The sequence below is a fragment of the Panthera uncia genome, chromosome A2 (assembly GCF_023721935.1).
Source record: "Panthera uncia isolate 11264 chromosome A2, Puncia_PCG_1.0, whole genome shotgun sequence".
NCBI classification, from domain to species: domain Eukaryota; kingdom Metazoa; phylum Chordata; class Mammalia; order Carnivora; family Felidae; genus Panthera; species Panthera uncia.
The window spans coordinates 16,136,492-16,152,586 of record NC_064816.1 but is presented as its reverse complement, the minus strand read 5'-3'; the positions used below and the strand labels follow the sequence as shown (position 1 = coordinate 16,152,586).

General features: G+C 39.8%; 1 protein-coding gene across 1 annotated transcript in view; it reads left to right on the top strand.

The window, feature by feature from the left end:
* SMARCC1 (SWI/SNF related, matrix associated, actin dependent regulator of chromatin subfamily c member 1) overlaps nt 1–16,095 on the top strand; it is a 173,598-nt gene that overhangs the window by 1,127 nt on the left and 156,376 nt on the right. Inside the window, exons 2-3 of the mRNA XM_049639431.1 lie at nt 2–166; nt 11,452–11,571. Coding sequence (XP_049495388.1) covers nt 2–166; nt 11,452–11,571 — 285 coding nt within the window. The remainder of the gene's footprint in view (nt 1; nt 167–11,451; nt 11,572–16,095) is intronic.

The window sequence follows — 16,095 nt, the reverse complement described above, 5'->3', positions numbered from 1 at the left end:
GGGGGCGGCGGCGGGCGCCGCGGGCGCGGGAGGCGCGGCGGCGGCTGCGGGCCTGGCCGTTTATCGGCGGAAGGACGGTGGCCCGGCCAGCAAGTTTTGGGAAAGCCCGGAGACGGTGTCCCAGCTGGATTCGGTGCGGGTCTGGCTGGGCAAGCACTACAAGAAGGTGGGTTCGCGCGCCCGTGGGGACTAGGGGCCACGCGACGGGAGCCCGGCGCAGCTTCTGGCCTCGCGGGCCTCGGGCCGCCCCACCCCCCCCCCCGCGCGCCACGAGGGACAACAAAGGCAGGCGCCCGGGCCCGCCACGCCCCCGCCGTCCGCTCTCGGCGCCCGCGCGCCCGGGGCTCCACCGGGCCCTCGGGGCCGGGCCTCTGGGAGTTCCCGCACGCGGGCGAGAGCCACAGCTCACTCTAGTGTGCAAGGGGCAACTGGAGCTCTGCAAGAGGGAGGGCGTGAATCTCTTTTGTTAGCTGCATTGGGTGTGCGAACAGTAATTTTTACAAACTGTCCGAGCCTGTGTTCTAAGAGCAGCTTCAAGTTTTGTTTATAGACTCGTCTTCAAAGTCAAGTGAGGTAGCTGATGGTCTCCTACCTGTTGTTCATTTGTTAAAGAATGACTTTACGATTGTACGAGGAAGTTAACAGGCTGATATTATAGATGATAGAATCGATGAGCACTGATATTAAAAAAATGATAGTTTTTACTTGTGCTTTTAGTTCCGTATAGTGTGCGCACAAGAATTAACGTTCACTCGTACCTAATGTGTTGCTTAATGAGGCCTTCCCTGAGAACCCCGTTTATATTAGATTGACCCACTTCCTATCACCTTTATTTTCTTGGCACCACTTTCTGAGATAATTTTTTTTTTCATTTATCTGTTTCTCCTGCTTTTGGGAGGTAAGTTCCGCTAAGTCAGTGGTATTGAAAGTTGTGACTTAATCTTCTTATTTATCACAAGTGTTTTTTAACTTCCCCTTGCAGATACATAGGAATGACTCCCTTAGAAGGTGTAATGAAAGAAAAAAAAAAAAAAGAAGGTGTAATGAAGCAAACAGCCCAGATATTTCTACCAGTGGAGAATATCCACTCTGCCCCAGATTTCTGAGCACTCTTTTCAAGTTCCCGAATTCCCCCTTTGAGAACCATACCACTGGGGCAAGGACCTTGTCAGGCCCCTTCACTGCAATGCCGCCCCTCAACATGGTACTCATTGCCTCGCCCTTAATAGTTGCTTAGTAAATATTTATTCAATGAATGAAAAGGTGAAGTAGTGTAGGAGCCTATTCATTTGAGTTCCGCAGCTCAGTGGAGTCTGTCAGCTTTTGGAGGTTGATAGGCAGGGGCAGGATGTTGTGTTCCTTTGACGTTACGTTGTGTGCTTTCAGAAATGACTGTTTCTTACAGAAGTTTTAGGAAGTGAGAGACCAAATATATTTTTATTTACGATATATTTTTAGATAATTTGACTTTTTTCTGCCTAAAATTTTGCAGTCACATTTGGGATTCCCAGTTTTTCTCATCTGCATGTATGCAGACAAGAATATTGCTCTCCCTAATACAGTGATAAATTGGTCACTTTTCTTGTGTAGGCAGCAGAGCTTCTAGAAGTGGTTATGGGAATTGAATATATATTATGAAAGTGTTATTTTTTATCACATGCCCTTCAGCCAATGCTTTGGGTTTTAAATTCAGTGTATCTTAATGTAGCCTTGCCCCTCCCCTATTTGGGTATCTTTATTGAGGTATAATTGACATATTAGTTTATCAATGTAGTTTAAAAAATTTTTTTATGTTTATTTTTGAGAGAGAGAGAGAGAGAGAGAGAGCGCGCGCGCACGCGCGCATTAGTGGGAGAGGGTCAGAGAGAGAGGGAGACACAGAATCCGAAGCAGGCTCCAGGCTCTGAGCTGTCAGCACAGAGCCCAACGCGGGGCTTGAACTGACGGACCACGAGATCATCACCTGAGCCAAAGTTGACAGCTTAACCGACTGAGCCACCCAGGTGCCCCAAGTTTATCAATGTAGTTTTAGCAGAAATATGAGGAATATTCCTTTGGATATCAAGGAAGAGAAAGGAAAAAGAGAAATAGTCATTTCTACCTCCAAACTTTGTGTGCATCTGTTTGGGCCCAGTTCTAAGAGAGCATCTGAAGGCTTGGTTGTGTTTGGTGGGCGAGGAAGTGGTTATGAGGCTGGCTCAAGGATTTGTCTTAGAGTATTGAGGCCATTGGGTGAATATTCTCAGGGTTTCATAAGGCCAGAGTATATTCCCTGGGTCCCCTCCAATTCAGAATTGTATATTCCTTAGACCTGACAGCCAGAATCCTGTCAGCCTCAGAGAGTGGTGTTTGGAGTGGTGAAAGTATTAGCCAGAACACCCTATATATCTCTACTTGGTGTACACATTGTTGGGTTTTAACTAAACTTTTCTGTAGCACTTAATACTGCATTTTCAGATTCATACATATCAGCAACTATGAAATAAACATGACATTGGTAGACCCATTTATATTGATAAGTTTATCCATGCATTCTGCTAACAACTTGGCATCTAATCATATCTGGGCACTTAAACCGTAACTCACTGAAATTCTTACAACAGTCTTAAGTAATAGATATTTATTTAATTTTATACATGAACGGAACCCACAGCTCCAGATTTAAGTGACTTCTCAAGATTACAAGTAGGAATGGCAGATTTAGAATTCAATGAAGGTCTTCCCTGGCTGTAAATCCCCCTTTTTTTTTTTTTTTTTTTTTTTTGCCATACTTAATGCCTCTCATCAAAGAACTTAGTGGAACGTAGCGGAAAATGTAGTGGTAAAGGTAGGCATAGACACCTACTTGTAAAACTCACGTGGTTTCAAATTGAAAGAAAACTTGTATTTTTATTTTCTGTGTGTCCTTAGTAAGTGCTCTGTCCATGTTTGTTCAGTGAATGAACAGATTAACTAGGAACCTATTTGTTTAAGCTTTGTTGATAAATTTGGCTCAGCAGCACACAAAGGAGAGTGAGTATTTTTTCACTGGAATGAGCTTCAGCTAGGCCAAAGAAGTCCAGAGGAGGTGACTCCTGGAGGGAAGCATAGGGTGGTTACCTATTGGCTTGAAATTGGGGCAGAAAGAGAGGGAGACACAGAATCTGAAGCAGGCTCCAGGCTCTGAGCTCTCAGCACAGAGCCCAACGTGGTGCTTGAACTCATGAACCCTGAGATCATGACCTGAGCCGAAGTCACACGCTCAACTGACTGAGCCACCCAGGTGCCCTGCATTTTTATTTTATTTTTATTATTTAGGGAGCGGGGGAGAGGGGCTGGGGGGAGGGGCGGAATCTCAAGTAGGCTCCATGCTCAGCACAGAGCCCCACATGGCGTTTAATCTCATGACCCTGGGATCATATCAGAGTTGAAAGCAAGAGTCAGATGCTTAACCAACTGAGCCACCTAGGTGCCCTGAGGTTGCATTTTAAGTCCCAGCTGCAATGTAGAAGCTTGTTCATCTCCTGCCTGAGCTGCCTTCTTTCTATTATTGGGTACATGTCTTTCATTCTAACTTTGATGAAGATGAGAGCTGTATTTCTGAGTATAGTTTCTGAGTGGTTTTCAAATGATAACACCTCACTGATCTTAAATTGATTCAAGTCAGATACCTTGAAGGTGAAGTATATCTGTAAACCATTAAGATCCCAGGTAAGTTTCTTCCTGGTTTGGCTTATTCCTTAAAATAAGATTTAAGATGTCAGGATGATTTCAGGATGATTTAAATCTAAGGGTGATCACTAAAACAGACCAGATTGCCTAAGGAATGCATTTCAGTACTCTTTACATAAAGTATTTAACAGTTAAAGACAGTTTTTTGTTTGTTTTATGGGACCTTGGCTGCAATAGGATTGTTCAGAGACAAGTTGAACTTTGGATACTCAATGTTATAGGTAACATAAACAGATGCATTGATAGAATTTTCTAAACTTAGATCTTGCCATTCTTAATCAAAACACTTCAGACTAAAAGTCTTTGGTTGTCTTAAGTAAAACATGCTGTTGAACTTTTTTTTGATCAAAAGATAAAAAAAATTATTTAAATTCAAGTTAGTTAACATATGGTGTAGTATTGGTTTCAGGAATAGAATTCAGTGATTCATCACTTATGTACAATACCCAGTGGTCATCTCAACAAGTGCCCTCCTTAATGTCCATCACCCATTTAGCCCATCTCCCCATCCACCTTGTTTGTTCTCTGTATTTAAAGAGTCTCTTATGGTTTGCCTCGCTGTTTTTATCTTATTTTTCCTTCCCTTCCACTGTGTTCATGTTTGTTTTTTTTATTTTTTTTAATGTTTGTTTATTTTTGAGAGAGAGCATGAGCAGTAGAGGGCCAGAGAGAGAGGGAAACACAGAATTCAAAGCAGACTCCAGGCTCTGAGCTGTCAGCACAGAGCCTGATGTGGGGCTCAAACTCATGAACCATGATATTATGACCTGAGCTGAAGTCAGATGCTTAACCAACTGAGCCACCCAGGCGCCCCTGTTTTGTTTCTTAAATTACACATATGAGTGAAATAATATTTGTCTTACTCTGACTGATTTATTTTGCTTTGCATAATATCCTCTAGTTCCATCCATGTTGTTGCAGATGGCAGGGTTCCATTCTTCTTGATTGCCCAGTAAGATTCCATTGTGTATATATACCACATCTTTATCCATTCATCAGTTGATGGACATTTGGGCTCTTTCCATAATTTGGGTATTGTTGATAGCACTGCTATAAACATTGGGGCGCATGTGCCCCTTCCTTCAAATCAGCATTTTTGTATCCTTTGGATAAATACTAGTAGTGCAATTGCTGGGTTGTAGGGTAGTTCTGTTTTTAACTTTTTGAGAAACCTCCATACTATTCAAAAGATAAAATGATTATGACTGAAATAGTCTATAGTCATTTTTGTTAATCAGGATTCAGTGTTTTAAAAGCTGTCAAGAGGCTTTTATGTTAAAAAAAATTTTTTGTTTATTTATTTTTGAGAGTGAAAAAGATAGAGCACGAGCAGGGGAGGGGCAGAGAGAGAGAGGGAGACACAGAATCCAAAGCAGGCTTTAGGCTCTTGAGCCATCAGTACAGAGCCTGATGCGTGCTTGGACTGACACATTGTGAGATCATGACGTGAGCCGAAGTAGGACACTTACCTGACTGGGCCACCCAGGTGCCCCAAGAACCTTTTATGTTTTAGGTGATATTTTTGAAAGCTTTTGAAATGAGTTCTATTATAGCAGTATGGGATGTGAAGAGCATTACACTTTGGAAGTTGTGAGTTCAGTACTCTTGGCTGCTAATTGGTGGTGTCCTTGAGCAGATGACTTGATTCCTGTTTTAATTTTCCATTTGTAGATTGGGAGTAAGACTAACTCCCATAAGACTGTTGTTTGATTCAAATGAGATAGTAATTGAAGATGGGATTATGTAAATTTGAGGTGATAATGATATTTTTGTGTACATCCCATGGTAATCTTGCTTCATTCTTACTGGTTAAATAGAATGTTAATTTTAAACGTTTAAAAGTTGTTTTAAAAACTTTAGTGGTATCTGGCTGACTCAGAGCATGTGACTCTTAACCTCAAGGTCGTGAGTTCAAGGCCCACATTGGGTGTGGAGCCTACTTAAAAAACAAATAAGACATTATAGTCCTACATTGGCTGCATTTTCAGTGGGTGTGAGGTATGGTTTACACTAATGCATTGATGTAGCAGTTTATTTATGAATTAAAAATGTTATGTTTCTAATTTCTTTTTTTCTTTTTGAGGGAGGGAGAGAGTGCAAGTGCGAGTTGGGGAGATGGGCACAGAGAAAGGGAGAGAATCTCAAATAGGCTCCACACTCAGCATGGAACCCGATGTGAACTTGATCTGGTGACTATGATATCATGACCTGAGCTGAAATCAAGAGTCGGATGCTTAACCAACTGAGCCACCCATTGCCCCGGAAAAAAAAGTTTCTAACCAAGGTTAAATATTTTGTAATTTAAAAATTGGATTTTAAAATAGCTAAATAATACTGAATGGATTTTGAACTTGGCCATCTTTATTCTGAAACTATAAGGTTGTCCATATGAAACTTTTACATGTTTTTTGTATTCTGAATGACAGTATATCAAATGAAACATGCATAATAGTGTAATTTAGAATGTATATGAATCTATGTATGTAACAGTTACTAAGTTTAGTTTTTGCCTGAAGGGTTGATTTGGTTTTTGCTGACAACCTTCCTGTAAGATGGTGTCTTTTTCAGTTTCAGGATTTGGCATTGTTCAGTGATCTGCAGGTATCTGAAAGATAAAAAAGTTAGGCTTATTAGTCTTTCATGCTTTACGATGTGCAAAAAAACTGCAGTACATTGTATGAGTCCTTTGAGAAACCTATATTTATTAAAGATAATAAAGTTACCTTGTGGATATATATTCCATATTTTGTCAGTTCTGTAGGATACATTTGAAGAGTCTATTAAGATAATTTGAGGGGTGCCTGGGTGGCTCAGTTGGTTAAGCGTCTGACTCTTGATTTTACCTCAGGTATTGATCTCACAGTATGTGAGTTCGAGCCTCACATCAGGCTCTGCACTGACAGTACGGAGGCTGTTTGGGATTCTCTCTCTCCCTTCTGTCTCTATCCCTACCCTGCTTGCTCTCTCTCTCAAAATAGATTAAAAAAAAAAAAAAAAGATAATGTGAGTGTTACAAATTAACTTACCAATTGAATATTATTTGTTGAAAGATTTACTATGTTGAATAAATCGGAAAAAACCTGATACTGAATTTTCATTTGAAAGTATGGTTCTTAATTTTTTTTTTTTAACGTTTATTTATTTTTGAGACAGAGAGAGACAGAGCATGAACGGGGGAGGGTCAGAGAGAGAGGGAGACACAGAATCTGAAACAGGCTCCAGGCCCTGAGCAGTCAGCACAGAGCCTGACGCGGGGCTCGAACTCACGGACTGCGAGATCGTGACCTGAGCCGAAGTCGGACGCTCAACCGACTGAGCCACCCAGGCGCCCCGAAAGTGTATGGTTCTTAAAAAATGTAAACTTGATAGGGACGCCTGGGTGGCTCAGTCGGTTGAGCGTCCGACTTCGGCTCAGGTCACGATCTCACGGTTCGTGAGTTCGAGCCCCGCGTCAGGCTCTGGGCTGACGGCTCAGAGCCTGGAGCCTGCTTCCGATTCTGTGTCCCCCTCTCTCTCTGCCCCTCCCCCATTCATGCTCTGTCTCTCTCTGTCTCAAAAATAAACATTAAAAAAAAAAATTAAAAAAAAAATGTAAACTTGATAGTTTTTGTAGGAATTGGCAATATTATAGGAAACGGAAATTGTAGTAGTTTTTAACATTTAAAAATTGTATAAATGTGTTTTAACTTTTGAGTTATAATAAACTGTATTCTTTAAGACATAGTAATATCTGAAACAGATTTTTTAAAAAGTTTAGGGGTCCTTAGGGTACCTGGGTGGCTCAGTCGGTTATGTATCCAACTGTTGATCTCAGCTCAGGTCTTGATCTCCTGGTCGTTGAGTTCAAGCCCCTCATTGGGCTCTTCGCTAGGTGTGAAGCCTACATAAAAAAAAAAAAATGAAATAAAAAGTTTAGTGGTTCTTTTTTAGACATGATGTTTAAAAAATTTTTTTTTAATGTTTATTTTTGAGAGACAGAGAGACAGAACTCAAGTGGGGGAGGACCAGAGGGAGGGGGAGACACACAAAGCAGGCTCTAGGCTCTGAGCTGTCAGCATAGAGTCCAAGGTGGGGCTCGAACTCAGGACCCATGAAATCATGACCTGAGCCATAGTCAGACGCTTAACCGACTGAGCCACCCAGGTGTCCCTTAAACACTACTTTAAAAAAATGTATATTGATTTTGAGAGAGAGAGAGAGAGAGAGAGAGAGAGAAAGAGCATGAGTCTGGGAGGGGCAGAGAGAGAGAATCCCAAGCAGGCTTTGCACTATCAACACAGACTTAGGGCTCAAACCCACGAATTATGAGATCATGAGCTGAGCTGAAATCAAGAATCAGATGCTTAACTTACTGAGCCACCCATGTGCCCCAAAAGTTTAGTGGTTCTTAAAGTAGGTTCCCAGTCTAGTTGTGTCACCTGGAAGTTGTTAGAAATGCAAATTCTTGGCCTTACCTATTGAATTGGAAACTCTGAGTAGGTCTAAAATTTGAAAATATTTTAGATCAACAGAGTTGACGTCTTATGTGCTTAATGGTATGAAACTTGTTAACATTTTTTTGACTGGTGTTCTACTTTGTGGCCTTATGGAAATGTGTTTTGACAGAATACATTTCATAGAAAACTTAAAAAAATTTTTTACATGTTTATTTTTGGGAGAGAGAAAAAGACAGAATGTGAGCAGAAGAGGGGCAGAGAGAGAAGACGACACAGAATCCGAAGCAGGCTCCAGGCTCTGAGCTGTTAGCACAGAGCCTGACTGGGGCTCCAACTCACAAACCGTGAGATCACAACCTGAGCCGAAGTCAGACACTTAACTGACTGAGCTGCCCAGGCGCCCCTAGAAAAGAAAACTTTTTATAAGGATGACAGAGGAGTTGTCTAGAACAGGAATAGGCAGAATTTTTCTATTAAGGGCAGGAGAGTAAATATTTTAGGGTTTGCAGGTCATGTCATCTCAGTTGCAACTGCTCGACTCTGCTGTTACATGAAAGCAGCCATAGACAGTGTGTAATGAATGAGTGTGCTGTGTTTGGATAAAACTTTACTTATGGACAGTGAAATTTGAATTTCATCTAATATTAATGTGTCAGAAATATTATTCTTTAAAATTTCTTTCCAGCCAGGTTTTTCAAAAAATTAAAAATAGAACTATTCTACAACCCAGCAATTGCACTACTAGGTATTTATCCAAGGGATACAGGTGTGCTGTTTTGAAGGGGCACATGAACCTCAATGTTTGTAGTAGCACTATCACCAATAGCCAAAGTATGGAAAGAGCCCAAATGTCCATCGATGGATGAACGGGTAAAGATGTGGTACACACACATACACACACACACACACACACACACACACACACACACAATGGAGTATTACTCAGCAATCAAAAAGAATTAAATCTTGCATTTGCAACTACGTGGATGGAACTAGAGGGTATTATGCTAAGTGAAATTAGAGAAAGACAAATATATGACTTCACTCATATGAGGACTTTAAGATACAAAACAGATGAACATAAGAGAAGGGAAGCAAAAATAATATAAAACCAGGGAGGGGGACAAAAACATAAGAGACTCTTAAATAATGGAGAACAAACAGGGTTGCTGGAGGGGTTGTGGGATGGGGGATGGGCTAAATGGGTAAGGGGCATTAAGGAATCTACTGAAATCTTTGTTGCACTATATGCTAACTAACTTGGGTGTAAATTACAAAAAAAAAATCAAAATCAAAAATAAAAGATTACCACCCTAAAGAAAAAATTTGTTTCCGACCATTTAAAAATGTAAAAACTGTTCTTAGCTTGTGGGCTACAGAGAAACAGGCAGTGGGCTAGATTTTACCAACCTTTGGTCATGTAATATAAAGCATGTCAACAAAATATCAGTCTTAGCAAAGTGAACTGCATGCTGGTTGTTTGATTTAGAGTGGAAAGCTAATGCACCTGAATAGATAAAAATGTGGGAGGATACTAAGCTTTAAGAATTGCCTTTTTATATCATGCTTTATCTTTGCTTGGCTGTAGTACAAATTGAGAGCCGTTCAATCTAGTAACAGTAGACTGCCGCTGATACCATTTTGCCATACATAAATCACTTAAAAATTATTTGTTGTAATAGAAACTTACCTCATTAATCTTGAAATGTTGGATGATACTGGGAAAGAGGTTTGTTCCAGGAAAAAAAATTTGTTATCTTTTCAATTTCAAGGAGGTATAAATGTTTTTTCCTGCTCAAAATTGGAGGTTTAACAAAAATTACTGAATGTATTGGCTTTTCAAAGTGATATTGAACATTCAATACCTAATTAAACTTTTATATTTAATTTAGCTTGCTGATTTATGCTTTTCCTGTCATGTTGCCCGTTATCTTTCCTTGCTGTGGAACTATCTTGCTGTCTTCCACTAGTTTGACCTTTGAACATTGTCGACAGCCATGTGGATAAGTTTTCACATGTGCTTGTTTAAAAAAATGCTTTTTGTTGTAAAAAACAACAGAATTTACCATCCTAACCATTTTTAGGTTTACATACATATATTTTTTAATGCATAAAACTAACCATTTTATTATATTCAAAACTTCTTGCCATGAAATAACCATTTTATTATGCTTAGAGTTTCTGTGTGTCAGGAATTTAGAAGTTTCTGTGTGTCAGGGTGCAGTGGGGATAGTTGTCTCTGCTCAGTGATGTCTAGGGCTTCGACTGGATAGATTTGATGATTGGGGATGACTTGACAGCTGGGGGCAGAATCATCTGGAACCATTTTTACTCATGTGTCTGGTGGTGGTTCCATCAGTTTTCTGGAATATCAGCTGGGGCTTCTGGCCATAGCATATCCAAGTGGCTTCTCTATGTAGCCTGTGCTTCCTCAAAGTATGATGACCTTTAGGTAGTTGGACTTCATGGTAGTTCAGGGCTCCAAAGGTGACTTGCCCCAAAAAACTACATGGAAGCTGTAGAACCTTTTTTGACTTATCCTCAGAGGTTCACAATATCACTTTTTTCCCCCTATTGCATTCTAACGGTTCCAAGTTCATCATTAAGGTTGGTCTTGATTCAGCAAAAGAGGGCATACACCCTACTTCTTTTTTTTTCTTAATTTTTTTTTTAATGTTTGTTTATTTTTGAGAGAGAGAGAGGGAGGGAGACACAGAATCTGAAGCAGGCTCCAGGCTCTGAGCTATCAGACACAGCCTGATGTAGGGCTCGAACCCACAGACCACAAGATCATGACCTGAGCTGCATGAAGTCAGACACTTAACCGACTGACCCACCCAGGCATCCCTGTATACACCCTGCTTCTTAATGAGAAGAGTGTCAAATTTGTGGGTCTGTTTTAAAAACAGTACAGTCTACTCTCTCGTCAGAAGTTATTTATATTCATCTCACATAACAAAATACATTTGCTAGTAGGTCTCATCTCACTACAGTGACTGTCAGGCTCAAGTTTGCGGTTTTGGATCTCACCATCTACTTTAGGTCTAGGTGCGCACGAGGTGACTTGGATTCATTTCTAGGACATGGTTTCTCTCATTCTGAAACCTGTTAACTAAAGAGACAAAGTTATTTCTCCTCACCGCCCTCAGTATTTGTTTTTTGTAAGCTCCTTTACAGCAGAGAGCATGGTTCAGACCTCTGCAAATCTGTTACCTTGTCAGTGTTTAGTATGTAATAGGAAGTAAGGGAACATTCTCTTCCACACGATTGTCCTAGATTTTGAGTTCCTGTCTTTATCTTGCAGTATGTTCACGCAGATGCTCCTACCAACAAAACTCTGGCTGGGCTAGTGGTACAGCTTCTCCAATTCCAGGAAGATGCCTTTGGGAAGCATGTCACCAACCCGGCCTTCACCAAACTTCCAGTAAGTACATCAACTTACAATAACACTGGGGAATCAGTGGTTTCTGTACGAAGTACTGTCTACAGCTCTTTCCTTTACTGCTACTGTCCAACAGAAATAACAACAAAAAAAGAGCCTCAACAGAATTTTACCTATAGAATATTACCGTTTTTTAACTGTGGGAAACTTCTCTTTCAGGAGTCATTTAATATTTGCATTAAACATCATAACAAGTATTTATAGACTTAACATTTTAGTATGTTGTAGTTTTCCTTGTAGTCTCTACTATACCGAGTCTTTTCCATTCTTTAATTCAATTCTTGTGGCTAGGATACTTTTTTGTGGAATTTTTATCTTCTGTAGCCAAGACTCTTCTGAGCTTGTGTGAAAATTTAATTCTGTTGTCCTTGCAATTGATACTTTGATAGTTTGGTCTCAGTTATGCTTTTTTTCCTTTTGAAATATGTAGGTTTTGTTCTTTCATTTTTTTATGTTTATTTTTAATAGTTTATTTTTAATAATCTTTAACCAAGTATGGGGCTTGAACTCATGATTTCAGAGATCATGAATCACATGCTCTACTGACTGAGTCAGCCGGAGCCCCGGTTTTGTTCTTTCCTTAACATTTGAATTTATAGACAAGTTTGATACTTGATTTATTTTTGAGAGAGAGAGAACGTGCACTCAAGCAGGAGAGGGGCAGGGAGAGGGAGACAGGATCTGAAGCGGGCTCTGCACTTCAGTACAGAGCCCGATGTGGGCTTGAACTCATAAACTATGAGATCATGACCTGAGCTGGAGTCTGATGCTTAACCTACTGAGCCACCCAGGCGCCGTATTAAACTTTCTGTTTTAACAGCCCATTGATATCTCAGGTATAATTGAGAATAGGAGATAGTGTATGTTTTTTTACTGGTCTTTCAGTAAATGTATTTAGTTTGCTTATCATATTTTTGTTATCCAGACATTTTATTTATTTATTTATTTATTTATTTATTTATTTATAGTTTTTAATGTTTATTTTTGAGAGAGAGAGACCGAGCATGAGCTAGGGAGGGGGAGAGAGAGGGAGAAACAGAACTCAGAACTCAAAGCAGGCTCCAGGCTCTGAGCTGTGAGCACAGAGCCCGACACGGGGCTTAAGCTCACGAACTACGAGATCATGACCTGAGCCGAAGTTGGACGCTTAACTGATTAAACCACCTAGGTACCCTCCAGACATTTATTTAGTCAGATAAAGAATTGTGGTATTTAAAAAGAAATTTTTTTTAACGTTTATTTTTGAGAGAGAGAGAGAGAGAGCATAAGGCAGAGGCAGAAAGAGAGGGAGACACAGAATCCAAAGAAGGCTCCAGGCTCTGAGCTGTCAGCATAGAGCCTGACATGGGGCTCGAACCCACGAACCGTGAGATCATGACCCGAGCTGAAGTTGGCACCTGACCGACTGAGCCACCCAGGCACCCCAAGAATTGTTTTTTGTTTTTAAGTAATCTCTACCTCCAACATGAGGAAATCTCTACCCTCAGTATGGGGCTTGAACTCACAGTCCTAAGATCAAGAGTCACATGCTCTATTGACTGAGCCAGCCAAGCATAGAATTGTGTTTTTTGAATCAAGTTAGGAAGCTTTCACTTGTAGTGATAAGAAATTTAGTCAAGTGTTCTTCTAGTACTTGTATGGTTTCATTTTTTACACTTAATTCTCATCTGTTTAGAATTTGTCTTGGTATTCAGTGTGAGCGATGGATCCATTTTTTTTCTTATGATTATCTGGTTACCCCAGTGACATTAAAAAGTGCTTCTTTTCCCCCGTTGATTAGAACTCAACAAGTAGGTCTGAAGCATTTGGTTATTTACCAAGTTGTGAGAATTTAAAGAGCAGGGTGGTGTATTGTCTGTCCTCAGGGGGCTCATACTCTAGTGAGCTGAATGAATAAAGCCTTTGACTTTCCTGGTGATCTCAGGTAATGTTTTCCAGGGGAAAGGACATTTGAATTTGAGACCTGAGAGTTGAGTATGAGTTCTTCAGGGAAATGCTGGAGGATGGAATTTTCAGGTAGTGATAGCAACATGTAAAAGCATAAAGGCTTGAGAAAATGTGGTACTTTACCGTTGCAGATAATTCAAGATTAAAACTGAGGACAACAGATAGAGAAGTGGGCTAGAATCAGTCTTAATAGGCCAAGTTTACTATGCTAGATGTGTGGTCTTTATCTCGAAAGTGACGGGGAACCACACAAGAGAGAGATTGGAAGGTGGCTTAGTTGATTCTGGGTTTTAGGAAAATCCCACAGGCTTCAGTGTGAAGAATGGATTGGAAGCTGTTGAGATTGGAGGCTTTGAAAGTTTTGCATGAAGAGGGGCGCCTGGGTGGCGCAGTCGGTTAAGCGTCCGACTTCAGCCAGGTCACGATCTTGCGGTCTGTGAGTTCGAGCCCCGCGTCAGGCTCTGGGCTGATGGCTCGGAGCCTGGAGCCTGTTTCCGATTCTGTGTCTCCCTCTCTCTCTGCCCCTCCCCCATTCATGCTCTGTCTCTCTCTGTCCCAAAAATAAATAAAAAACGTTGAAAAAAAAATAAGACAAAAAAGAAAGTTTTGCATGAAGAATCTGCTCTCATAATCCACTATAATGACAACCTGCAGAGCAAGCAGTGGATTTAAAGAGGACAGAAAGGAATTGAAAGAGTTTAAGGGGGCAGAACTTGGTAAGACTTTGGTGGGGGCAGTATAGGGGCTGGAAAAAGAAAGAATTTACTAAGGTGACTGTACCAAGCATTCAGACACCCTTAGTACTAAGGGGAAAGCCAGAGTAAAAGCAGGTTTCTAGGGAAAGGTACTCAATTTAGTTTTAATTGTGTTAGGGTTGGTTCTCCTATAGGCACCTTGGGTTTAGAAATTCTGTAGGTACTAGGAAATAAGATCTGGAATTTAGACTACGGGGTTGAATTAGAAGAGATTTGGGTACTGGGTACTGGTTGAATTTGCAGTTGTAGAGCAAGATCATTCCTTCTGTTTTGATTTACTTTTTAACTTTATCCTTTTGATATACTTATATTTTAATGTGTGATTTAAGTTACATATACATGATGTATTAGCATTGTATAAGTGCATGTATATAATTTATGGATAGATTTTTAGGTATTAGAGGTATATGCTCACTTTTTACTAATGGGAATTACTCAACTGGATAATCAGTGTATTTCATTTTGTGAACTGTGTGACTAATTGAAATTTTTTTTGGTAACTTTTGTAAATTTAAAATTATTTCAAAGTAAAAATTTTGCAAGAATAGTACAAAGAACTTTCATTTTCCCTTGATTCAGAACCTCTGATTGTTAACATGTTACAATTGCTTTATCATTCTCTTTTAGTTTATGTGTATCTGTATTTTTTTCCTGAATCATTTGAAAGGTTCATATTCCTTTACCTCTAGTTACGTGAGATTTTAGTTCTTATTCTTGTATATTATGAACCAGATTAGAATTATTAAATCAGGGGCTATTTGAAGTTATCATTTAAAACCGTGTAACATGGGGTGCTTGGGTGGCTCAGTCGATTCAGCGTCTCTTGATTTCAGTTTAGGTCCTGATCTCACTCTCAGTTCATGAGTTTGAGCCCTGAGTTGGGCTTGTGCTGACAGTGCAAAGCCTGCTTAGGAGTCTCTCTTTTCCTCCCCTCGTCACACTCTCTCTCAAAATAAGTAAATAGTCTTAAAAAAACAAAACACTGTAACATAATACATAGAGATTGCACTTTATCAAGTATAACATCGTTTAGAATAAAATTTATAGATAACATTACATGAAGTATTTTATATAATGTGATTCACATTATGATTATATGAATGGTCTTTAAAAATAGTATCTACAGGAGGCTTTATTTATGGGATGTTTAACTCTTGGGAACTAAACCATTATTTTTTTCCAGATTAAAGATTAGGGAAGAGTATTTTTAGGCATAAGCCACAAATAAAAATAATTCATGGCTTAGTGCCAGTGGGACCAGATGTACTTCTCTTCCTCTTAAAATAGTGTTTAGCATTTAGCATTTTTCCAAATGAAAGGGATTGATGTAACGTGTAATGGTGTCAAGCAAAAGTGGATGAGAGAGGCAATGAAGCCAAGAACGTTTTAGTGGAACATGTCAGCTACTTAACCTTAAAAGGTTTTTTTCTTCTCTTTTTTTCTTTCTGAATAAATAGTACTGGTGTAAGAGTTCACTATTTGGACTAATTTTTTTTTTTTTTTAATCAAAGTGGAACTTTATATACTAACGTCTTAAGTCATACCAGATATTAAACAGCTGGCTCAGTGTAGGGTATGTCCTATATAATGCTAAACTGAGATGTAAGAGGATTTAGAGAAAATTTAAGGATTTATAAGGCTAAAAATATGTTGTATAGGCAGGGGTACCTTCCTGGCTCAGTTAGTAGAACATGTGAGTCTTGATCTTGGGGTTGTGAATTTGAGCCCCACATTGGGCATGGAGCCTACTTAAAAAATAATATGTTGTATAGACAAACAGCATGAATTGAAACAGAAGAAAAAA